This window comes from Labeo rohita, chromosome 2, assembly GCF_022985175.1.
Source record: "Labeo rohita strain BAU-BD-2019 chromosome 2, IGBB_LRoh.1.0, whole genome shotgun sequence".
Lineage (NCBI taxonomy): Eukaryota > Metazoa > Chordata > Actinopteri > Cypriniformes > Cyprinidae > Labeo > Labeo rohita.
The window spans coordinates 6,978,176-7,002,649 of NC_066870.1; the positions used below are offsets into that span (position 1 = coordinate 6,978,176).

Below are 24,474 nucleotides of genomic sequence, written 5' to 3' on the forward strand. Positions count from 1 at the left end.
TGTGATATTAATTAACTATATGAAATGATATAAATCAGCATTTATCTGAAATATAAATATTTTTCAATATTATAAATCTTTATCATCACTTTTGATCAATTTAAAGTATCCTTGCAAAATAAAAGTATTAGCTTCTATAATTTCATTTCCCAAGAAAAAAAATATACTGACTCCAAGTTTTTGAGTGGTATAGTGTATAATGTTTCAAAAGCCTTTTATTTCAGATAAATGCTGATTTTTGGATCTTTCTATTCATCAAAGAATCCTAAAAAAATAGGAAATGTACTCAACATTTTAAATATTGATAATATTAATAATTAAAATGTTTTTTTGAACAGCAAATCAGCATGCTAGAATGATTTTTGAATGATCATGTGACACTGAAGACTGGAGTAATGATGCTGAAAATTTAGCTTTGATAACAGAAATTACATTCTAAAATATATTCAAATAGAAAGAGTTATTTTAAATAGTAAAAACAATCAAAATATAACTGATTTGACTGTATTTTGGATCAAATAAATGCAGAAGAGTCTTCTTTTAAAACATTAAAACTCTTACTGTTCAAATACTTTTGACTGATAGTGCATCTGATACTTACGTTTTAACATGGAAAAAAATTATATATGGATAATCAAGTAAAGTTTCTTCCATCAGTCCAGTAAGTGTTTATCTTGAAATTACACTAAAAATATAGAAGTTACTCTTAAAATTGAAGATTTCACAGCAAGAAACGTGTACTAAAAGGCCTTTTACTTGCTAAAAAAAAGTAAACTTACAATGGAAGTGAATAAAGCATATTGGAAGATTTAAAATTACAAATGTGATGCAATTGTTATAAAAGAAGTTACACTGACAAAGTTTCTGACAAAGTCTTGCAAATTCGTGAGCATGTTATGAGAAGGCAGAGGCTCAGTTCAAGATGTCCATCGGTATGCTGCGAGATTTTGTTAGCTGGATGGTCCCCTGGTGGGCATCTATCCTCTGATTGGTGTCTGAGTGTCCAGTGGGTTTTTACAAAGGCTTAACTCAACATCTATCCATTCACTTATGTGCTTATGCTTTCCTAGTAATGGTCTCTCCTATGAATTGCAGGGTATTACTTTGAATCCAATCACTTATGGCTATGTCTCCGGTTTGTCTAGTGCTCCAAGATCTCTGTTTAATTATGTTGCTTATCTTTTTAAGTGGTAAGTGTTTAATATCATATTCTTCCTTTGATTATTAAGAGAAAATATAGAATTCTAAATATTTTGCAAGGCTAGTAATTGTTCGTTTCTGTACAAAGTTTTCTGTAAATGTTAGTATTTCTACAGTCAAAACGGTTTTTAACCTCTTAATTTTTTTTACAAGCTGACTGCCACAAACTGCACCAAGATCAACTTTGCAAGTCTGCTTGCCCTGGTAAGAGTATATACATGTTTTATATACATTTATCATGCTTTTGCTATTCATCCACACATATTTATATAGATATTCCACACAAATATGATTATCTAAATAACTACGTAAATGTGTGCATGTGAAGCATTACATAAAACATTATTTACTTGTCTCCAAATTGAAGTTTTGTTCAATTTATCTCAATATATATTTGTCTTATGTTTACAGATGTGCAGAAAGGGCAAAGGCACACGTATAGATACAGTACAACCATAACCAGTGCCTGGAAAGGTCCTTCATCAGGAGGCAGTCAGTTAGCTTTGGACTGTGTTGTTGACATTGATGTTCGACCAGGATGTCCAGAAATTATATTAAAGGTACATTCTGTTCTATCAGTCATTCTGTGTTATGTAATAATTTTGTCATCCATATTAATATAGCTTCTCTTGCTTTACGATGCAACGTTTTTCTTAACAAGCATAATATAATAACACCATTGAGATTAAAATTGAGGCATTTGTTTCAGTTTTATAAAATAGTAGCCAGTATGCCTAAACCCTACATTTTTCAGCTTTGCAATCATGTTTAATTTAATTCATATTTGTTTTGTTTATTTGTATGTAGCTAAGGAACATACAAATAAAGCAGAGCTCATCAAAAAGAGACAATTCTGTGCTACGCTTGAAGAACATAAGGTAATTTAAACTTCTTTTGATGTGCTATACTCATTCACACTCTTTTAACAAGACCTTTTTTGTGTTTGCATCCAATTATTGCTAATAAATTGCGTGTCATTTTATACCTGGTTCAAAGGGGTTGGTATTAATTGTGTAATGACAAACATTTTAAAAAACATTATATTTTAGCTGATACCACATCATTGGGTGTAATCACACACTATTGCTGCTGTAGAGAACTAGTCTGTGACGAGTGTTAAGAGGTTGAAGGTCCATCTGGTGTTTTGATTTCTCAGAGAGTCATTGGAGAAGAACCCCCTGCGGTTCTGGCTCGAGGGGGGGAAAGGTCACAAAGCTCTGCCCACAGGAGGCTGAGCAGGTGTGGACCCTCAACATCAAGAGGTCCATTCTGAGCATGTTCCAGACCTCTCACTCGGGACGAGCCAGGGAGACAGTGAGAGAGGTGAGAAGAACTGTAACTCACTCATCACGCTTGTTTGTACAGGCCTACTTTTATATAAAAAATCATAAGCTCATTTTTTAAATGTATTTGAGGTATAAATGTTGAGTTTGTTAAAAAAAATAATCAGGTGGTAATTTAAAGCAATGCAATACCTTTTAGGGTCTATAAGAATTTTTTTTTTTTTTAACTCAGGTCAGAAAGGATGCATTAAATTGATCATTTATAATGTTACAAAAGATTTCTATTTCAAATAATTTTCTATTCATCAAAGAATTCAATTAAAAAAATTGGCATGAAATATTAGCCCAACTGTTTTTTTTTTTGTTTTTTTTTCATAGTTAACAATAAGAAATGTTACTTGACCAGCAAATCAGCATATTAGAATGAATTTTGAAGGATCATGACACTGAAGACAGGGCAAATCACAGGAATAAAATTACTTTTTAAAATATATTTAAATAGAAAACAGTTTTTTTAATTGCAATAATATTTTATTATATTACTACTGTATGTTTTATCAAATAATTCAGCCTTGGAAGCATAAGAGACTTTATTTTTTTCAAATATATTAAAAATCTAACTTTTGTGGTTGCTAGAGTATTCTGTGGGGTTGTTTTTTGTAAATTTAAATAATGGCACAAATGGCATAAATTCAGAGATGCCAATCCAATAGTGAGATATTAAGTAATAAATATGAGAAATAAAGTCACAGCTGCAAGATATAAAGTTGTAAATTGTGAGATATAGTTTCAACTGTGACATATACAATTACATTGTAAAATGTAAAGTTGCAATTGTAAGATATAAATTAAAAAATATGAGAAATGAATGTGCATTTAATGACAAATAAATTGTGAAGTTTAGTGTTTTTTAATTCAATCTGAATTTAAATCCCTCACCCTATTTAGTATGAACAATAGTATAATATTAATGAGACTGTGTTATGATTTCTCTACAGACTGATGTGTATGGGACATGTATGAGTTCTTATGAACAGAGGGGTCCATCAGTGGTGAAGAGCCGAAATCTCCAGCAGTGCCTTAGTGACAGAATGGATCAGTTTTGGACGCACTCTGTCCCCCTGAAGGACAGCATGGTGGGTCCCACTTTTTGTATACTACATCCAACATTCACGCAACTGACCCAGTGTGAATTGTCTTGTTTGAGTTGCCCTTTATTTTGATTAGACGGTGAGCGCCGGCCTTGTATGCGTCCAGCTCTATGATGGAACAATGCTGAAGAAGGTCAACTGTACAGAAACAGTGTCACTGGTTCCCCTGCCAGGCCTCTTAGAAGTAACAGAAACCAGAACCGTTTCAAGCCTAACGCTCCTCAGAACCCTTGAAGTGATTCCACTGGATTTGGGTAAGCCTAAGATTTTGATGTTGTCAATCCAGAATGATCATGTAACTCTTTTAATGCTACAGTTCTGCTTTAATTGAGTATAAATATTTCCACTTGCAATCAAAGTTATTCAACTCCCTTGACCTCAGCTTCAGGCATCATAATTCTTGCCAAAATGGCCTGATACTTAAATGAATCCATGATGTCCTTCAAACTGTCATGATTTCCACTTCCTGCTAAAGTAAAACGACTCCATAACAGGACTGGCCCACCTCCATGTTTGATGATGGAGATGGTGTGCTTCTGCTTATACTGCTCAATATCAATAGGTCCAAAAAGTTTCAGTTTGGTCACATCACTCCATAAAACATTATTCTATAACTCCACAGGTCTATCCAATTAAATTTGAGCATACTCAAGTCAGCGTTTTTTGTTCTTCTTGGTCAAGAGTGGTATTCGGCAAGATGCCTCAACATGAAAGTCATACTTGTCTAGTGTTCTTCTTAGACACTACATTGAAATGTTTTTCCTCCTTTCGTCGGGTCATCTTGCAAGTCTTTGGCTGTACATTGCAGGTTTTTCTCAGTTGCTCTGATCAAATATTTTATGATATTGTGCTTTTTTTATTCAATAACCTTAAAGGTTTTCTGGTACAACACACTTTAAACTAAGAAATAAGGCGGACAGCTGTGTCTCTAGGGACTTTTAATGCCTTTTAAATCTTCATGTAGCCTCAGACTTTCTAATATAGTAAAACTATTTCTTCTCTATAGCTCTTGTGAGAGCTCTGTTGACTTTGCCATATTTGCTACTCAGCTTCAGCACATGTATGAGCTAAAAACTGTGTATGTAATGTATGTAAATGTATGTAATTCTGTTTTTTAAATAGAGTTTCTAAAGGCTTAATTGTGTTTTAAGACAATTTTGTTCCCTGCCATAAAAATAAGTGACAGCAGTGTTAAATAGGGGTTGAATAATTATGACATAGCGGTGTTATTAAAAATCCTATAACTCAAAAACATTACATTATATATTGACATTGTCACTTTTAATATGCCAGTAAACTGTTGTAGATGCAATTTTTATAAAGTCCTGGATCTTCAGTAAGGCTTGTATTTGTAATGTACTGCAGTTTCTGAGGGGTTGAATAATTTTGATTGCAACTGTATGTTCACCTTTTAACAAGAGAATTAATATTTTTTACTCAGATACACTTCACTTGACACTTTCATGGATCAAATTTAATACAACTTTCAAAGTGTCAAAAAAGTCTGCAGGCAATGTAAGCTACATGTTGTTCAGGGATAGCAACATCCAATTCATGAACAAATCATGTTACCTGACTCTTTTGATCATTCAGTTCTTGTGAATCTTTCAGACTTGTTCAAACAGAGATCTAAATGATTCATTTTACAAATCATGAATCTGAATCTATAATAAAAAGTGCAATTGATCTCCATTTGGGAATCTAAAGATTATAAAAATTATGTCCTTAATGTAATACATTTTTTTGTTTAAGAATTATTAAATGATGATTAAGTTGATTTGCGATATGTGACTCTATAGTTATCTAAATAGTTATCTGGTGATTGCATACAGACCCAAATCAGAAGTGTCTGGGCTCTGTATCATTCTAGATATGTTATTTGATGAAAATAATAACCAGTGTATTGCTAAAATAATTTATGCATTCACCCACTTTGCAAGAATTTTAGATTTTATGCTTGGTCAGTTTTCTATAAAGGTAGCCTCTCTTTACTTTTACCTACAGTAAGTATGAAATTTGGATATTATATACAACACCACTCTTTTTAAATTGATTGCTGAAATATAAAAGGTTACTAACGTTAAAATGTGAAACTAAAATATAATTGTAATCATCTTCTCTGTCATTTCAGGGCAGAACACCGATTACTTGACCAGTATTGTGTTTGAGGCTGAAGGCCAAATATCAGGCAGAAATGGTGGACCATCAGTTCAAGAGGTTTCCAACACAGTGAGGAGGTTGTGTGCTCACCTCTCAGATCAGCAACAGGTCAGGCACCAGCTTACAGTATTAAAGTGATTTTTTTTATTCAAGATACTTAAAAGATAAGTTTCTCTCACTTTTATTCATAAATCTTAGCAATCAGAGCTTCTCCTGAATCTGGTGCTGCAGTTGAGAACCTTGTCATTCCATCAGTTGAGAGACTTGTGGCAGGAGGCCTCCTTCAAATGTAGAGATGACTGGTTGGTCCCTTAACAATTATTAAGTACACTGATTATAGCATAATGCTAGAAGATGTTTAGTGCATATATATACTTCATAGCATGCTGTAATAAAACCATAGTACAGAAAATGGTATAAACATTATGTATTACAAAAATAAATCCTCTTTTTTTGAGGATTATGGTAATTATGGTTATTATGGCATTATGGCATTATGGTAATGTTGATTTTGGTGTCATGGCAGGCAGCCCCTTGTAGATACTCTGTCAGCCTGTGGAACTGAGGATTGCATCCTTGTCACTACAGACCTCATACTCAACAAAGAAGTTGACCAGGAACATGTTCTACCTCTCCTTAATACTATCAGTTTTGCTTCCCACCCTACTTCATCCATGATTAGCCACCTCAGTGTATGTTTTTGAGCTGTTCAATGAATTCATTGAAATTATTTATAACACAGAAGTGAAAGTTGTCTGTGATACAGAGTGTGACCAAGTTGTCATGTGGATATGCTGGTATTTTCTCCTCCAGGCTTTGCTGCAGATACCCCTTATCCGACCAAAAGCACTACTGGTTGTGTCTTCACTGGTCCACAGCCTTTGTCAACAGGAACAGGGTCCATGTATTGAAATATCTGAAGTCCAACAGTTTGTCCATGTTCTGAAGCAGAGTCTTGAGGCAGGATGTGAAGTGGATGATCATTTACAGATCACAGAGGTACAGTAGAAACATGACAATGACCCATCAGACAGTGGAGGTATCCTACGCAACCAAACTAATGAACTATTTAAGGTTCAATACTAACTAGATGAGTAAAGTTTGTAAACAAACTTAGATGTTGGCTTGACAAAGGCTTGTTTAAAAGTTTGGAGGTTTTAGCACATTGCTAGCATAACATAGCATGTTGATAGCATGACATAACACTTTTTAGCATGAATTAACATGTTCCCTGGTGGAAAAAAACAGCATATGCTGGTAGGTATGTTGTGATGCTGGGATGCTTAGTTGGTTTATGCTGGTCCTTAGCTAGTCATGTTGCTGTTCAAGGACCAGCATAAACCAGCAAAGGACCAGCTTAAACCAGCATCAAAACATACCTAACCAGCATCCCAGCATTAAAACTTACCTACCAGCATATGCTGTTTTTTTCACCAGGGTTGCCAGCATGTTTTAACACGTTGTAACCACATTGCCTATATATGTTTTAATATGTTGCTAACATAACATGTTTTAGCATGATTCTAGCATGATTTAGCATATTACTAATGTGTCTTAGCATGACTTGTCACAGTGTTAGCATGATTGTTAACATGGTTTAACACATTGCTAGCATGTTTTAACATGATGCTAACATGTTTTAGCATGCTGCTAACTTGATTTAACACATTAATGGCATATTTTAGTAAATTGTTAACGTGAATTAGCACATTGCCTACATGTTTTAATATGTTGCTAACATAGCACGTTTTAGCATGTTGCAAACACGTTTTAGCATGTCACTAGCATGATTTAACACATTGCTAGCATGTTTTAACGCATTGTTAATATGACTTAGCATGTTGCTAGCATAAATTTACATGTCAACAGCATGATATAGCACATTTTAGCATGAATTAACATGTTGCTAGTGTGTTGTTCCATGTTGCTAGTATGCTTTAGCATGTTTTAACAGTTTGCTAGCATGTTTTAACAATTTGTTAGCATATTTTAACACATTATGTTTTAACATGTTGCTAGCATGATTTAGCACATTGCCTACATGTTGTAATTTGTTGCTAAAGTGGCATGTTTTAGCATTTTGCAAGCATGATTTTTCATGTTACTAATGTGTCCTAAGACTAGCATGACGTAGCACATTGTTAGTATGTTTTAACATGTTATTATCATGATTTAACACATTGTTAGCATGTTTTAACATGTTGCTAACATGTTTTACCATTTTGTTAACATGATTTAACACATTGCTGACATGTTTTAGCACATTGCTAGCATGACTTAGCATGCTGGTAGCATGACAATACATTTTAGCATGAAATAACATGTTATTAGCATGTTTAACACATTATGTTTTAGCATGTTGCTAGCATGATTTAACATATTACTAATGGGTCTTAGAACGACTTAGCACATTTTTAGCATGTTTTAACATGTTATTAACATGATTTACCACATTGCTAGCATGTTTTAACATGTTGTTAACATGATTTAACACATTACTGGCATATTTTAGCACATTGTTAGCATGACTTAGCATGTTGCTAGCATGACAGCACATTTTAGCATGAATTATCATGTTGCTAGTGTGTTTTACCATGTTGCTAGCATGATTTAGCACATTGATGGCATGTTGCTAGCATGTTTTAACACTCTGCTAGCATATTTTAACAATTACGTTTGAACATGTAGCTAGGATGATTTAGCACATTGCCTTCATGTTTTAACATATTGCTTACATGTTTAGCACATTGCTAACATTAATTAGCATGCTGCTAGCATTACTTAGCACATTGCTAGCATGAATTAGCATGTTGCTAGCATGACTTAGCAGGTTGTCCTAGGATAGGCATATTTGCTAGTGAATACACTATTATGTATTACTTTTCAAAAGTTTTGACCCCCTCAGTGAAAACTTGTGGGATTTGATTGTCCAGTTTATGAAACCCATAAGTCACATCAGCAGAATTCTTGTGGTATAATATTGATTAAAACCAACAGCAACAACAACAACAAAAATGTCTCTTGATGTAAACCAGATTTTTGCTTTTTATATAGAAAAGGGTGAAAAAGTGAATTCATTTTTTGTGATAACATAATGCCACAAGTATTGAACCTAGAATAATGCTTTAAACTGTTCTGTGTCTCTGGTGCAGCTGCTGCATGTGTTGAAAGCAGTGGAGAATGCAGGACCGGCTGTATCAGATCTCATTCCCATACTGAGTCGCTGTGTGCAGAATCAGTCTGTGCCACTGGAGCTTCGGTTGTCGGCTGTACAAGCATTCAGGAGAATCCCATGCCATCATGACGTCAGTATCACCAAACAATTTAAGAGGCAAATAACACTGGGCATGCATGCACGTGCACTGATGTTATGTCTGTTATGGCATGTTCTTTCTTATGTTTTCAGAGGACAGCTCTTGCTCAGGCATTTCAAAGCCAGCAGGAGAACGTAGAGGTCAGAATCGCAGCATATCAGCAGCTCATGCACTGTCCAAACCAGGAGATTTTCACTATTGTGAAGACAACGTTAAGCAATGAGAAGTCTAGTCAAGGTACTGAGTTATCAAATAGTATTTATGATTATCAACTCAGATGTGCTATATTATTTTAACACGGTCAGAGAATGTTTAAATACTTTTAATATGGATAGATAAATATTAATTTTAGTAAATTTTGGTAGTATTACTATGTTCGGTGTGCCTTAAAATAAATTACATTATATTTGAAATAAAAAATCTAAACATGTTTAGCACCAAGCCTTCAAAATTGGGTTGGGGTTTGAAGGTCAGTGCAAAAATGTCCATTAAAATATGTCCCAAAAACAAAACATAAAAAATAAATATAATAAAAAGAAGAAAAAGAAGAAGAAAAGCTTGTTCTGCATAGAATAGGTTGCATATTTATAACTTTCATATTTCGAACACTCTTCAGCTGTAAAATGAGACACATTTTCATACATTCTCTATGATTCTTGATCATTCTCCTCAGTTGGGTCGTTTGTTTGGAGTCACCTTTTCAACATCCAGAAAACAGAAGACCCTCTGAAAAAAGACCTGATGGAGTCATTGCCAGATGATATCTTAAGTAAAGACTTTGAAGCTGAACCATGGAAATATTCTTCACATATGGACTACACAGTGGACACAGGTACAGGTACAAATAATGTAACATTTTCATCTGTTTACAATCATTTTCTTTTTGTACTGCTGATTTTCTCCCTTTTGTAATGTCTAGGTTGTATGTCTGCTCCAGGAGTGGCTGCTGCTAACATCGAGGGAGCTGTGGTTTTCTCCCCTGAATCTTTTCTTCCACGCTATGCTATGGCGAATTTGACAGTTCACATCCTAGGCAGAGCATTCAATCTTCTGGAGGTGAAAATTAAATGTGTATTTTCCACAAAACTAATCTAAATTGACCACATTTACTGTTTACTGTACTGTTCCTAGTCTTATTGTTCACTACACCAATGAAAAAAAGGTTTTTCTTCATTATTTTTGTAATTGTAATAACTTGCTTTACAGCTGAAATTACTTTTTTGTTTGAGGACAACTAGGTGAGGTGACCATATAAATGGTGTTTTATATGGAAGCCCATTCCACCACTGAATAAAAAATAAATAAAGGTTGTGACTATTTAATTTAATTTCAGACTTTTTTCTCAGAATTGTGTGATACAAACTTGTAATTCTGGCTCTTTTTCTTGCAAATGTGACTTTTTATATTACATTTCTGACTTTTTCTTAGAATGGAGACATAAACTCAGAACTGTGAGTTATAAGTTTATATCCCACGATTCTGACTTTTTTTCTCGCAGATACGACTTTTTATCTCATAATTCTGACTTTTTTCAGAATTGCAATATAAATTTGCTGTTGCAAATTATAAAGTAAGAACTGCTTTTTTCTCAGAACTGCATTATAAATTCGTAAATAGTAATTTATAAAGTCAGAACTCACAATTCTGACTTTTTTCCTCAAAACTGTGTCGTAAATTCGAATGATGATCTCGCAATTCTGATTTTTTTTTCTTACAAATGCGACTTTTTATCGTCTTTTTATGACTTTTTTTTCTGAGAATTGAGACATAAACTCACAATTGCGGGTTATAAGTTTATATCTCGTGATTCTGACTTTTTTTTTCTCACAAATGCAACTTGTTAATCTTTCAGTTCTGACTTTTTTTCCAGAATAGAGATATAAACTCGCAATTGCGAGTTATAAAGTTAGAATTGCGAGATATAAAATCACAATTCTTTTTTCTTAGAATTGCAAGATATAAACTTTTTTCTCGCAAATGTGAGTTTAGATCTCACAAATCTGACTTAATAACTCCCTATTGCATGTTATAAAGTCAGAATTCCGAGATATAAACTCGCAGTTCTGAGAAAAAAAAGTCACAATTGCGAGTTTACATCTCACAATTTTGAGAAAGAAAATCACAATTGCGAGTTTGTATCGTGCAATTCTGAGAAAAAAAAAAGAAAAAATTGTTAATGTTAGCCAAAAAAAAAAAAAAAAAAAAGAAAAAAAAAAAAAAGAACTATTTAGCTCAGGGGTGCTCAACCCTGTTCCTGGAGATCTACCTTCCTGCAGAGTTCAGCTCCAACCCTGATCAAACACATCTGAACTAACTAATTAAGACCTGAAGGAGCACTTGATAATTACATACAGGTGTGTTTGACCAGGGTTGGAACTAAACCCTGCAGGAAGGTAAATCTCCAGGAACAGGGTTGGGCACCCCTGATTTAGCTATTTTAGTTCTGAAGTAGCATATATTTTTGGTTCAGTGATTGTAATTATTTTAACTGATTTTTTAGATTAGCTTAAGAATGGAAAACCTAGAGCCTGTTCTGAAGAAAATCTTTGAGGAGCATTCTCTAGCATCTGCTGATCACTCCAAACCTAAGGGTCAAACAGACTCTATGAGCCATGAACAGAAAGGACATAACAGGGACAAGGAACAAGGAGGCAGTGATGACTGTCAGTCCACAGGTTTAAGTTCCATCAAGACTAAGGTGAGAGCCTGGTGGATTGTGGTTTTGTGTCTGTTGTTTAGCTCCACATCAGGCATGACCAAAATTTCTGTTTAAGTTCACAGAGCAGAGGAAAAAAGACAGTAATTTGCGATGTTGGATGAATGTGAAGATGTTTGGCAAAGACGTCACCTTTATGACCTGTGATGACCTTCAGGCGTATCAGAGAAAGCTTTCACTTAGTACAGCTGGTGTTGTTGTCAAGTTGTTAAAGGTAAGAAATTCCGTTTCAAGCAGTTACTTAAAGGAGTATTATGGGTTAATACCCACTTTGGTCACACTTTAGGGTCCAATTCTCACTATTAACTAACTATTAACTCTGACTTTTGCCTCAATACTCTTGCTTAGTCTGGTAGTCGTAAAATTTAGGTATTGCTACTTCTGTAGTATATTTTGTACTTTTTTATGTTGTAAATAATAGTTTTAATTTCTTTCCTTTTCCAAGGGTCAAGAGATTAAAATCAGTCAAAGGCCAATTGTTCTGGCAGAAGAACTGGTTTTACCATCTCTCTCTGGATTACCCATGAGGCTGAGCATCAACATGTCCACTCTGTTCTCCCTCAGACTCAAAGGCATTGCTAACTATAAGAATTGGTCACATTTCTCACTGGCTGGCTATGTCAAACCAAAGTATGTCTGATGAAGTTTTGATAATGGCATTGTGCTGTCCAGTTGAAGTCGTGATGGCAAGTCATCTCATGTTTGTCCTTTGACACAGTGCGCTGGTTGCCATCTCTGTGAGAGCTGGAGTGGATGGAGCGTTTGGTCGTGTGGGATTAGAGTGGGCCACTCAACTCAAAACTTTCACAAGTTTGGATGGAGCTGTATATCTGCACCATGGGCAAAGCCTGAAGGTGGTTCTCAATACTCCAGAAGATGTCATGGATGTACTGACCTTTAAGTATGAACAATATTTACATGTTCTTTCAAATATATAAAATTCATTTGTTATATTATTATTATTACATTCACTATTTACAACTTTTTCCTTAATAAACCTATTATTAGTTAGTAATGTAGCTGTTGTTGTAGTGATGTTTAGGTATTGGGTACCGCTTGTTAGGTTTGACGTCACCGCTTCCGTGTCCAAACGCTCTATCTGATGACATGAGAAAACAACAAACGGTGCTAATATACACTCACAATGTGTTATAATACTACCAAAAAAATTATAATCCTACCCTTTAACTCCATACCAAAATCCCAGATAGGCAGACAGTGAAAATATAAATATAATAATAAAATATAAAATAAAAATATAAATATAAATAAATAAATATAAAAATTATTTGTGTTTGGGATGCTCTGAGTATGGAGTCTGTAGTGTACACTGTAAGGTTGAAAACGTTTAGCTTAAATGTTTCATATGAATAAACAGTGCTCATAAAGGGCTGTTGAAATAGTATTCTCAGGTGAAATGAGTTTGAGGCTTGGACCCGGAAACAGCATTCGTAGGATGCGTTACATCACCACTTAACAAATGGATAGGGTTAAAGGGTTGCTCCGCCCCAAAATGAAAATTATGTCATTGATCACTTACCCCAATGTCGTTCCAAACCCGTAAAAGCTTCGTTTGTCTTCAGAACACAATTTAAGATATTTTGGATGAAAACCTGGAGGCTTGTGACTGTCCCACTGACTGCCAAGTAAATACCACTGTCAAGGCCCAGAAAAGTATGAAAGAAATTGTCAAAATAGTCCATCTGCCATCAGTGGTTCAATCGGAATTTTATGAAGCGATTAGAATACTTTTTGTATGCAAAGTAAAAAAAATAACGATTTTATTCAACAATTCATCTACTCCCCCTCACTGTAGCACCGTTTTAGAGAGTATCCGCTGCACGCAAACTGCGTAAGCTGTTCTGTGTCAGCCGCTCCACACGTTGCGTACAAAAGGTTTTCTCATTGCTTCATAAAATTCAGACTGAACCACTGATGGCAGATGGACTATTCTGACAATGTGTTTCATACTTTTCTGGGACTTGACAGTGGTATTTACTTGGCAGTCAGTGGGACAGTCACAAGCCTCCTGGTTTTCATCCAAAATATCTTAAATTGTGTTTCGAAGACAAACCAAGCTATTACAGGTTTGGAATGACATGGGGGTAAGTGATTAATGACAAATTTTTCATTTTGGGGTGGAGTAACCCTGTAAGGCATGTAGAATATGATCAAGCAGACTATTTTATAAGTACTAATAAATACTATTTCAGGGTGCAGATATCCTGATATCATAATGAAGAAGAAAAAATGTGGTGTGAGTCATGTGGTGTGACTACAATTCAGAAACAGGAAATTATATAATGGATAAGTACCTCACTGTGTGCCAAGGTCAATAGGCCTCCTAAATTAACAGATAATTTAGCCAGTAACACTTTACAGTAAGGTTCATTAATTAACATTAGTTAACTACATTAGTTAACATGAACCATTTAGCCTTTTTATGACAAAATATAGTTAGTTTGGGTTGTGAAATGTCATGTGGTGCAACTCCCTAAAGATTTGAATCTACTTATTAATTTAGGAGTAATTATTCATAAACTTTGTAAAAAAGCGTTTAATTTTTATTGAATGTATTGATGTATTAAATGTGTAACAACATGTTATTACTTATGTGATAGTTGCACCACTATTCTTGAAAGACAAAAGTTTTTTTTAAAACCGTATGAAACCAAAGAGTACATTGGCACGTGTTTTAAACTATATATTCTTATAGATGTTTTTTTTTTTTCCTAATTGTAGACACTTTTATTGGTTACTGACCCATAAACAGTTGTTTTATCTTGACTCTAAACTTATTGCTTGATCGTCATTTTGAAACAGCTCCAGAATGTTTCGTGTGAGCGGGGACAGTAAGGAGGAGCTTATAGCTACAAGAAATCTCAAGGAGAAGAGCACTTGTACTCCTAAAACATGTGAGTTTATATAAAACAACATAAGATATACATTTTTTGTGGAAAGGAGTAAATGTCTGTTTGGTGTCAACATATTTATATGGTTATTTTGCAGGGTCTAAGATGGTTGGATGGCAGTTATGCTCTGATGTCACTTATCCTTTGACACTCATGGGAAAAGGCTTCCCACCACTGGGCCCAGTTCTTTTTAATCTCAGACTCCAAAAGCTGGACAAAGGTCTCAACCAGTACCTCTTAGAGGCAGCCTATACTTTTGTACCCCAGGTATGAAAGATATCTGACATCTGTTTAATTCTAAATATGTCTAAATATTGTTGGTCTAAATATTGTACTTATTAGTTTTTGCTTCTTGTGGATCTTTGACAGCGTAATTCCTGGATGCCGCTGGAAGCCACTCTGCTTCTGTTTCTTGGCACACCACAATCAACTGTCCCCAGAGATGTGTCACTGGATGTCAATCTCAATCCAAAACGGCTGATTCTGAAAATAACACATCCTCTAAAAACGATTCTCATTCAAGGTTTCAAAACCACTTCAAAAATGGATTTCCTAATGGATTTCAACCTAGAACATTTGTTTTATGAAATTGTTTCTTTGAATGTTTAGGATATTTTCCCATATTTTTTTATCACAGCGCAGCTTGAAGAATTAAACAACCAACATTCAGGCAGAATCGAACTACTGATAGACAACATCCACCATTATTTTATCAAGGTAAGTGAGAAGAACTTTTGCTTTTAGCAATTTCAAAGTCTCATTAAAAGCTGTTGTGCTATGTTATTTAAGAACATGGTTCATTAAATCATTCACCACTGTGCCCAAGGGACTACTGGAGACTGTGAATCTTGCTTCAGAGACGAGAGCCCACTTTCATCTCGATGCCAAAGTAGTAGCAGATGGGCATCCATTCTCCCTCTCAGTCAACACCACACATGCTCGCAGCAGGAAGTTCATAATACAGGCTTTGCTTAAAAATGTCTTCCATAAGGAAGCATCGCTCTCAGGCAAGTATTTTATAATACATAATGGCTTCAGAAGTATTTTTTACTATTCACTTTCTCATCTTTCATTCATTAGGGGTTTAAAAGATTTGTCAGTGTATAGTTGTAAGAAGTTAAAGTCACTGATTTGTTTCCTCCAAAACATAATTTTTTTCATAACTTAAAAATGGAGGTTATGATATATCAATCTTGAAAGATTTATGTGTCTTCAAACTCAAATTCTCTGTTGACAAAATGAATGGTATTTTTATTTCCCAGAACCATTAAATTGTTCTCTGTTTCTCTGGAGCTTAATTTACAGTGATGTGATTTGTGGCCAGCTCTTTATGATCTGCTTCACTTCACAGTGCAGCTGGAGAGAAGTCTGGAAGATGGCCAGCGACATTATTCTATAGATGCTGGGTTTCTTTTGCTCAGTGCTGTCAGCTTCAGAGCTCTTGGGTTACTGAAGCAAAGGGGCCCAGAGTGGAGCTCTGCTGTGAGGGTCAGGTATGGCGTACAAGGTAAATGATTTCTACAAATAACGCAACGCTTTAAAGACAACAACACAACAGACTCTTCATTCACTTATTGATTTTTCAGAGGATTCACAAAACATGCAGGAGTGTCACATGACCCAGAACCTCCACAGCGATTCTGACCCGGTCCAGACGTACAGTATAACAGCGGCACATGAACTTCACTGTTCCCATTTTATCAACCTAAACCACAAGGTCAAATTTATTGTCCCATAAGTGCAAATGTACTCTTTGGTTCCACAGGTTCCAAACGCTTTTTGCATTTGATTCTAGTACTGGTTCCCACTTCTTGTTTTTTTGTTTGCAATGTAATGCACATAATATGGTTCATGATAACAGATATGACAACCTTGTTTCCACCAACAGATTCACCTTAAACATGAACGGAGCCCAATCCACGTTCAGTCATCGCTTGATGTAAGCTATGGAAAGCAGTGGAACCAGAGCAGCAACAAACACAGGATCCTCTTCAATCAGTCCCTCAGAAACCAGTCTGGACCCGGCCTCACCAGTTATGCTGTGGAGGTTCAGCTTACTAAACTAAAACATTCAGATTTAATCTGCAGTTGAGATCAAAATTAGAGAACAATCTATAAATAGTTGATTTTTTTTTCGGAAATACTGTCAATCTTCATTATTCAAAATTTGAAGGAATGTTGGCTGTATAATCGCTGTTCTACCAACATGTTTGACAAAATATCCAAGGCATTTCAACAAAAACCTTATTTTGTGGAAGACGCAGTGATCAAAATTAAAGAACAGCAACCACTGTAGTACGAAAGAAGATTACAAGTAAAATTAAGGAGGGTTACAGCTATCAGAAATTAGGAAGTGTAGAGGCCCTTGCTTTGAATGAATTCAGCACATCTGTAGCCACAGGACATCACTAGTTTCTCAGACTGTGCTGGTGTGATCTTGGTCCACTCTTCTTCCATTCTCTTTCATAGTTTGGTAACTGTGGTCCAGAGATTTTTAATCGGGTTTAGATCTGGACTTTGGCCCGGCCATTTCATTATTTCAGTGTTCTTAGCTTCTAGGAACTGCTTTACCTGTTTTGCTATGTAACGGGGGCATTGTCTTGCATAATTGCAGGCTAATTGTAAGATGCTTGCAGGGAAGAAACTGCATGTTGCTGAAGGAGGTTCTGATAAACATTTGCATTCACCCTTCCAAGAGGCTCAACTCCTGCTGCAGAAAACATCCCCAAACTGTACTTGGGCTTCAGTCTTTCCTCAGTTTGATGCAGAACAAAATCAGATTCCCATCAGACCCATATAAATGAGGCAGCTGTGGCCTAATGGTTAGGGAGTTGGGCTTGTGACCAAAAGCTTGTGGGTTCAAGTCCCTGGTCCAGCAGGGATTGAAGGTGGGGGGAGTGAATAACCAGCGCTCTCTCCACCCTCAATACCGTGACTGAGGTGAGTCCCTTGAGCAAGCCACTGAATCCCCAACTGCTCCCCAGGTGCTGCAGTATGGCGTGTGGGGGTGAGGTTGTGTACGCATGTGTGCGTGTGTTTGTTCACTACTCGTTACTGTGTGTGCCCACTTGGATGGGTTAAATGAAGAGCACAAATTCCGAGTATGGGTCACCATACTTGGCCACACGTCACGTCACGTCACGTCCTTTCCTTCCCTTTTACTTAAACTTGCTTTCACCACTAAAGTGAACTTTGGACCAGTTCTCCTTTCTCCACACAACATGCTCACCGGCAAAGGTGAGCATGGCATTTTGATTCTTTCTGCTGATGAGAGGCTTATGCAGAGTCACATGCTGAGACAGATCCTTACCCTGTTCAGCACTGAACTGGCAATTGCTGAACTGATTCCCCATTGAGAGTCTCTGCACTATCCTTTCTTCTTGTGCATTTGTCTTATCTGGATGATCAGCCTTTTGGGGGGACCTGAATGAATTAGTATCACTGTAAACCTGAAATATTAGAGAAATCACAGATTTAGAATGGCCAACTTCTCTAACAGTGGCTGATTCTGTCATCCCTTTGGTTTTTCATCTAGACAACCTCCTGTCGCAGGGTTTCAGTCACCCTAGAGCGGCCCGCCATCCTGCAATCTCAGTGAAAATAGGAGGAATGCTGCCAGTTAAATAGGGTTTGTCATGTAGTTAAGGAAATTAGCACCAGGTGCCAGATTAACACCAATAATTTGGATGTATCTGTCAGTGTTTTCTAATTTTGATCAGAGATCTTTTTCAAATAGTGTTTTTAAACTGCCCTTCTACTCCTGTTAGGATAACTTCAAATAGGACTAAGCAGTGACCTTGAAATTTAGGAATATATAGGTTGTTCTCTAATTTTGATCTCCACTGTAGACTATGTTCATCAGATGTGTTCTCAAATAATGTTTAGGCTGTGGTCTTGATTATGATTATGTCCCATGATAATGTTTACTGCCTCTTCCAGCTCAGCCTGCGACTTCTAGACAGAGGACTGAATTACAGAACTCAGCTTCTGCACTCTTATTTCAATAAACAAAAATCTGAGAGCAGCACCCACCTGAAAATCAACTACAACAATCAGATGCCTTTGGTAGCTGGCATCCATTGGAAGGATGTGTCAACAAAGACCTCACTTCAGAAGTGGGAAGGTGTGTAAGTATATATTCCCTTGATGGTTTCCAGCCAGAATCCTCTCAATAACATTTTTTAAAGAACTGTACTTGTCATTCATTATGTGCACAGGTTCATTCAACATGGATACCCCTTGGCTCTATGTATACATAGTTCAAAAACTAACTCAGCCCCAGCGTGGCATCACACAATTCAGCTCTGAGGTCACCACACGAAAACTGGTGAATATTCGAAGTGTTACACTGGAGGGTTTCTACAAAGATAAGGGCAAAGAACGACAAGGCCAGCTACACCTTTTTACACCAACTGTCAGTTATATTAAGGTCTGTATACCTTCGATTACCTCTCACTTCAAGTTTTTGACTATTTCTCTTGAGATACCTCATTCTTAGCCTGGTTTATAGAAATGTTCCTCAGAAGAAACTTCAGGATAAGTGCATGATACTCGGTGTATGGTGTCGTTGAAGGTTGGTGGATGGAACCTGCTGGGCAAGCGTGGAGTTAAAGCTTCATACTCCATCAGCACAGCCTGGACCCCAGCCTTGCATGGGCAAATATCTGTAGTCAACGGCAAGCAAGTGAAGACTCTAGAAATAAGTGCAGGCTATGGCAAGCAGGACCTGAATATTTCCGCAGTTCTCAGTACTCTGGATAAGGTACCAGAAAATGATGTTTCCTGTTTAAATGTGTGTCCAAAACTGGTCCAGGTCTTGAGCTGTTTTGGACTTTATTGGGTTTATCTGCAGTTTTGGACATTATTGTTTTCTTTCTGAGCAGAAGCTAAAGAAGAGGCTTTTGATGATGACAATGACCCTGTCGGATCTCAAAAACCCTTATGCAGAGCTACAGATGGAGGGTGCAATAGAGGAGATGAGGAAGGAAAAGAAGATTTATCAGAAAAGATGGAAGCTAAACTTTAGGTCTGTCTGGAATATGAAAACGACTAAGGATAGTAATGATAATGGTGACAGCAGTATAAACATAATAACTTTTTCCATAGTGCTGTGCTTATCCATAAACATGTTATGTTTGCTTCTTCCAACAGACAACCATTCAGTTTTCTCCCTCAGAGCCTCACACTCCAGGAGACATTCACAAGTGATCTACACCACAAGGTTTACACTTTGGAGTCAAAGGTTCTTGTCCATGGAAACAAAAAGGCCATTCATGTCCTTACTCTGGGTTTCCAGCCACTGCAGCCATATGTGAGCCTAAAATTTATTACACTGTGTAGTAACTGTGTTCATAGGTTGTATTACAGAATATACAGTATATAGTGTTATGGTAGAGTCACGGAAGACATTTAACCAAGAATTAAACTTAAAGGAATAGTTCACTCAAAAATGAAAATTACCCCATGATTTACTTACCCTTAAGCCATTCTAAGTGTATATGACTTTCTTCTTTCAGATGAATACAATCAGAGTTATATAAAAAATGTCCTGGCTCTTCCAAGCTTTGTAATGGCAGTAAATGGGTGTTAAGATTTTGAAGTTTTAATAAAGTCTATCCATAAATCATAAAAAGTGCTCCACATGGCTCTGGGGGGTTAATAAAGGCCTTCTGAAGCGAATCAGTGCATTTGTGTGAGAAGAATATCCATATTTAAAACTTTATAAACTCTAATCTCTAGCTTCCCCTAACTGTCGTACACATGTTCATGAGAAAGTGGCATTTCAGTGGATGATGTAGAATTGAGGAACACGGAAGCACAGTGAAGAGAGCAAAACAACACACCAGTCATCAATTAGAAGTACAAAACAAAGATTTGTAAAGAAAATTGTCAGAGGATTTCGATATAAGCTGAGAGGAGACTGGTTTTCCTTTGCTGTAAACAAAACGTGGTTCTCGCGAGACTAACATGTTCCCACCGTCTCTACGTCCTACTTCATTTGCTGGATTGCCACTGTCTCGTGTACATGTGTACAGCAGTTATCAGAAACTAGAGATTACGGTTTATAAAGTTTTAAATATGGATATTTTTCTTACACAAATGCATTGCTTTGCTTCAGAAGGCTTTTATTAACCCCCGAAGCCATGTGGAGCCCTTTTTATGATGGATGGATGCACTTTATTGGATTTTAAAATTTCAACACCCATTTACTGCCATTATAAAGCTTGGCAGAGCCAGGACATTTTTTAATATAACTCTGATTGTATTCTTCTGAAAGAAGAAAGTCATATACATCTAGGATGGATTGAGGGTAAGTAAATCATAGGGTAATTTTAATTTTTGGATGAACTATAAAGGTTTTAAAGGAGAACTCCACTTTTAGAACAACAATTCACAAATAATTTACTCACCGCCTTGTCATCTAAGATGTTCATGTCTTTCTGTCTTCAGTCATGAAGAACTTTTGAGGAAAGCATTTGAGGATTTTTCTCCATATAATGGACTTTATTGGTGCCCTGATTTTAAACTTCCAAAATGTAGTTTAAATGCAGCTTCAAAGGGCTCTAAATGATCCCAGCCAAGGAAGAAGGGTCTTATCTAGCGAAATGATCAGTCATTTTTTTTCAGAAAATAAAAACGTATGTACTTTTTAAGCACAAAGCTTCTATAGCACAGGCTCTGGGATGCGCATTCACGTATTATTGAATTACATTGAAAGGTCACGTGGAACGTAGGCGGAACCACAGACCCAGTATTTACAAAGTGAATGCGCAAAGACTAAGAAAGTGCAAGTAAATCAAACGCTGTTTACAAACAAAAAGGTACAACGATGTACCTTAAAAAGTATAAAAAATTTTTTTGTTTCGAAAATAATGACTGATCGTTTCGCTAGATAAGACCCTTCTTCCTCGGCTGGGATCGTTTAGAGCCCTTTGAAGCTGCATTTAAACTATATTTCGGAAGTTCAAATTCAGGGTACCAGTGAAGTCCATTATATGCAAAAAATCCTGAAATGCTTACCTCAAAAACCATAATTTCTTCGCGACTGAAGACAGAAAGACATGAACATCTTGGATGACAAGGGGGTGAGTAAATTATTTGTGAATTTTTTTTCTTCTCCTTTAGGTCCTGGCAGTAAGTCAGAGTATGTGAGCTTACTGGCTGGCTTTGTTAATTGAAATTTAATGTAAATTCTAAAGCCATACACACAATTGTTATACAACAATTAAGTAAACAAGATGTCATAAAGGTACACATTTTCATTTTAGACACAATATTGCCAGTTGCTTTTGTCTATTTTTGCTGTAGCAATAAAAATAATTCCAGACAAAACCAAAAACAGTAATTGTGTTCCTCAGTGACTTAATTTTTTGAATGGTTGAGTGAATAATTCAATGACTCACTCATAAATACAATCACTTTACTTTTCTGAACATATCAATGTTTGAATGAAGTAGTTGAGTGAATGATTTAATGACTCACTCATAAAGATGACCACTTACTTTGTTCCTGAATGAATCAGTGCTGTTTAAACAAATGATTCAGTGATGTACTCAATACGACAGTGAAACACAAATACAAAAATTAGCAAAATTAGCAAAAATTAATCTGCACTGAGCTTGTCCAGTATTATTTTGTAATGTAAGACAAACATGTTTCCAAAGATAAAAGCATTATTTTGTTTTGTTTTGTTGTAGATTAATTACATAATGCTAAACTGTCCATCAGGTAAACCAATGGGAGACCACATTCACTGTACTGCATTATAAGAAAGTCAGTTAATATAAAGAGTTTTTGTATGACATTTTTTATTTTTATTTTTTCCAAAATTCTTTAACTGGTCTAGGAAGTAGCCTCACAAAGATGCGGTCTTCCTATTAAGAAACACCCAGACACTTGTTTCATTTCTAAATGAATCAGTCTTTGTGAACAAATCAGTTGAATGAATGATTCAATGAAATGCTCAAAAAACAGAACAAAGCTAACAGCTGTATAATGTGGTTTATTTTAGGTGTGCTCCTCAATAGTCCAGTCTTTCAACACTGAGAGAATTCCCCAAGACTCAAAGATCTGTGTCACTGTTCAAAACCACCAGGTAAACTAGCAGAAACATTTTATGTAGGCACTGTATCTGTAACAGTGCCTTGTAAGACTGACCATTGTACAGCTAATATCACTTTAAATCTTATATAGGATCATAATTTTAACATGGGTCCACATTTTGTCTTTGCTCCTGTCAATGTTCTATCTTCACTTCTCTGTGAAGACTGCTCATGAAATTCAGGGCAGGTTATGGACTGGAAATGACGAAATACTTGCAGGTTTTGGTCAAGTACAACTTCATGACCTAACTACATCTCAGCAAGGCATTACAATGAAAGCCAACCTGTCCCAGCTGTTTCAGGTAAACAATGATTTTTCTATTACTTGCTTCTAATCTTTGTAATCAAGTTAGCAAGTGTATGTCAGTTGATTTCTACTCTGTTCTAGTTTACCTTCATGCAAAATACTTACAGTTTGTCTTGACAGTACAGGCATTTTGCCCAGTCTGATTTTCTGTGTTGTTGCATATCTTTATACTGAACGTCACTGGATCTTCTACCATAAAATAAATCCATAAAAGTGGCACTCCATGAACAAAAGCCACATTAAGATGCATCTTTCATGTATTTATTATTTAAATAGTCAAATTCAGAGTTTTTCACAGCATTGTTGTTATACCTTTACAATTTTTAACCAGAATTAAATTAAGAGTCTTTTTCAGCTGGATTTCCCGACCTCTGTCAGCCTAGATATTGAGGTGCTTAGGAGTCACAAGAACAACACCGAATTTGAATATAATTCTGAAGGGAAAGTAGCCATTGATGACAAGAATTACCATGTAAATATAATAAAAACTGGCATTTTTCAAATAATTAATTGCATATTACTTAGTTCTAAGATCTTTTGATGTTGGCATGAGCTAATGTTGAGTGTTCTGTTTGTTTTTATGATATTATAGGCACAAGCAGCAATAAAAGTATCTCCTCTTGGAAACTTTGTCAGTTCTATGAGCCTAAAGGGGAATGAAAAAAATGCAACACTTCACTTTACACTAGACAACAAGGTGGAAAAGAGCATTAACATTGTGGGCGTCCATGCTGGCTTTCATCAGACCTTATTCCCAGGGGTCACTTCTGATGGTCATATTCATTTAGCTATTAATTCTTCTTCAGAAAGGTAAACTGATATTAGCAGTTATGCCTTATTGTGAAACGACATGTTCGCTTCTCATAAGTTTTTTTTTTATTACCCAGTATTTTTTTCTCTCTCTAGTGTTTTCTTGCAGTGTACAGTAAAAAAGGAAGATGAGACATTTAGTGCTCATTTGAGTGGAACTCTACCAGATGATCAGGAGTTGCAACTATCTCTTTCAGCAGATATTTTCAATTCAATACAAGATCTCACTTCTTTACCTAATTCAGCTAGTCTGGTTGGAGTACTAACCCAGTCGAAGGGTCTAACTGAAGGTAAATCCAAGATCAATGTGCTGATGCATTTACTTGCTGTGCAAATTCACTTTTCAGTGAAAAAAAGTAAAAATTAAAAAAAAAAATCTAACACTTTACAGTACAGGTGCACAAATATGTATTAATACATGCTTAACAAATTCACAGATAATCATGAGTTAATATATAACTCATGAAGAGCTAAACCATTTATTAATAATTACTGCACCAGCAATAAATGGACATTCTA

At 35.9% G+C, this 24,474-nt stretch overlaps 1 protein-coding gene across 1 annotated transcript in view; it reads left to right on the forward strand.

The window, feature by feature from the left end:
• Positions 1–1,076: 1,076 nt before the first annotated feature.
• LOC127154752 (uncharacterized) overlaps positions 1,077–24,474 on the forward strand; it is a 65,484-nt gene continuing 42,086 nt past the window's right edge. The window contains exons 1-37 of the mRNA XM_051096524.1: positions 1,077–1,190; positions 1,354–1,404; positions 1,612–1,760; positions 2,008–2,078; positions 2,357–2,523; positions 3,482–3,619; positions 3,711–3,888; positions 5,766–5,902; positions 5,993–6,096; positions 6,321–6,486; positions 6,608–6,793; positions 8,947–9,099; positions 9,201–9,345; positions 9,782–9,940; positions 10,028–10,164; positions 11,609–11,806; positions 11,883–12,038; positions 12,270–12,454; positions 12,543–12,725; positions 14,648–14,739; positions 14,834–15,003; positions 15,106–15,259; positions 15,374–15,453; positions 15,563–15,743; positions 16,088–16,243; positions 16,323–16,453; positions 16,625–16,783; positions 18,676–18,859; positions 18,954–19,165; positions 19,310–19,498; positions 19,620–19,762; positions 19,888–20,047; positions 22,748–22,831; positions 23,003–23,140; positions 23,501–23,617; positions 23,738–23,955; positions 24,052–24,245. Coding sequence (XP_050952481.1) covers positions 2,476–2,523; positions 3,482–3,619; positions 3,711–3,888; positions 5,766–5,902; positions 5,993–6,096; positions 6,321–6,486; positions 6,608–6,793; positions 8,947–9,099; positions 9,201–9,345; positions 9,782–9,940; positions 10,028–10,164; positions 11,609–11,806; positions 11,883–12,038; positions 12,270–12,454; positions 12,543–12,725; positions 14,648–14,739; positions 14,834–15,003; positions 15,106–15,259; positions 15,374–15,453; positions 15,563–15,743; positions 16,088–16,243; positions 16,323–16,453; positions 16,625–16,783; positions 18,676–18,859; positions 18,954–19,165; positions 19,310–19,498; positions 19,620–19,762; positions 19,888–20,047; positions 22,748–22,831; positions 23,003–23,140; positions 23,501–23,617; positions 23,738–23,955; positions 24,052–24,245 — 5,035 coding nt within the window. The 5' untranslated portion in view covers positions 1,077–1,190; positions 1,354–1,404; positions 1,612–1,760; positions 2,008–2,078; positions 2,357–2,475. The remainder of the gene's footprint in view (positions 1,191–1,353; positions 1,405–1,611; positions 1,761–2,007; positions 2,079–2,356; positions 2,524–3,481; positions 3,620–3,710; positions 3,889–5,765; positions 5,903–5,992; positions 6,097–6,320; positions 6,487–6,607; positions 6,794–8,946; positions 9,100–9,200; positions 9,346–9,781; positions 9,941–10,027; positions 10,165–11,608; positions 11,807–11,882; positions 12,039–12,269; positions 12,455–12,542; positions 12,726–14,647; positions 14,740–14,833; positions 15,004–15,105; positions 15,260–15,373; positions 15,454–15,562; positions 15,744–16,087; positions 16,244–16,322; positions 16,454–16,624; positions 16,784–18,675; positions 18,860–18,953; positions 19,166–19,309; positions 19,499–19,619; positions 19,763–19,887; positions 20,048–22,747; positions 22,832–23,002; positions 23,141–23,500; positions 23,618–23,737; positions 23,956–24,051; positions 24,246–24,474) is intronic.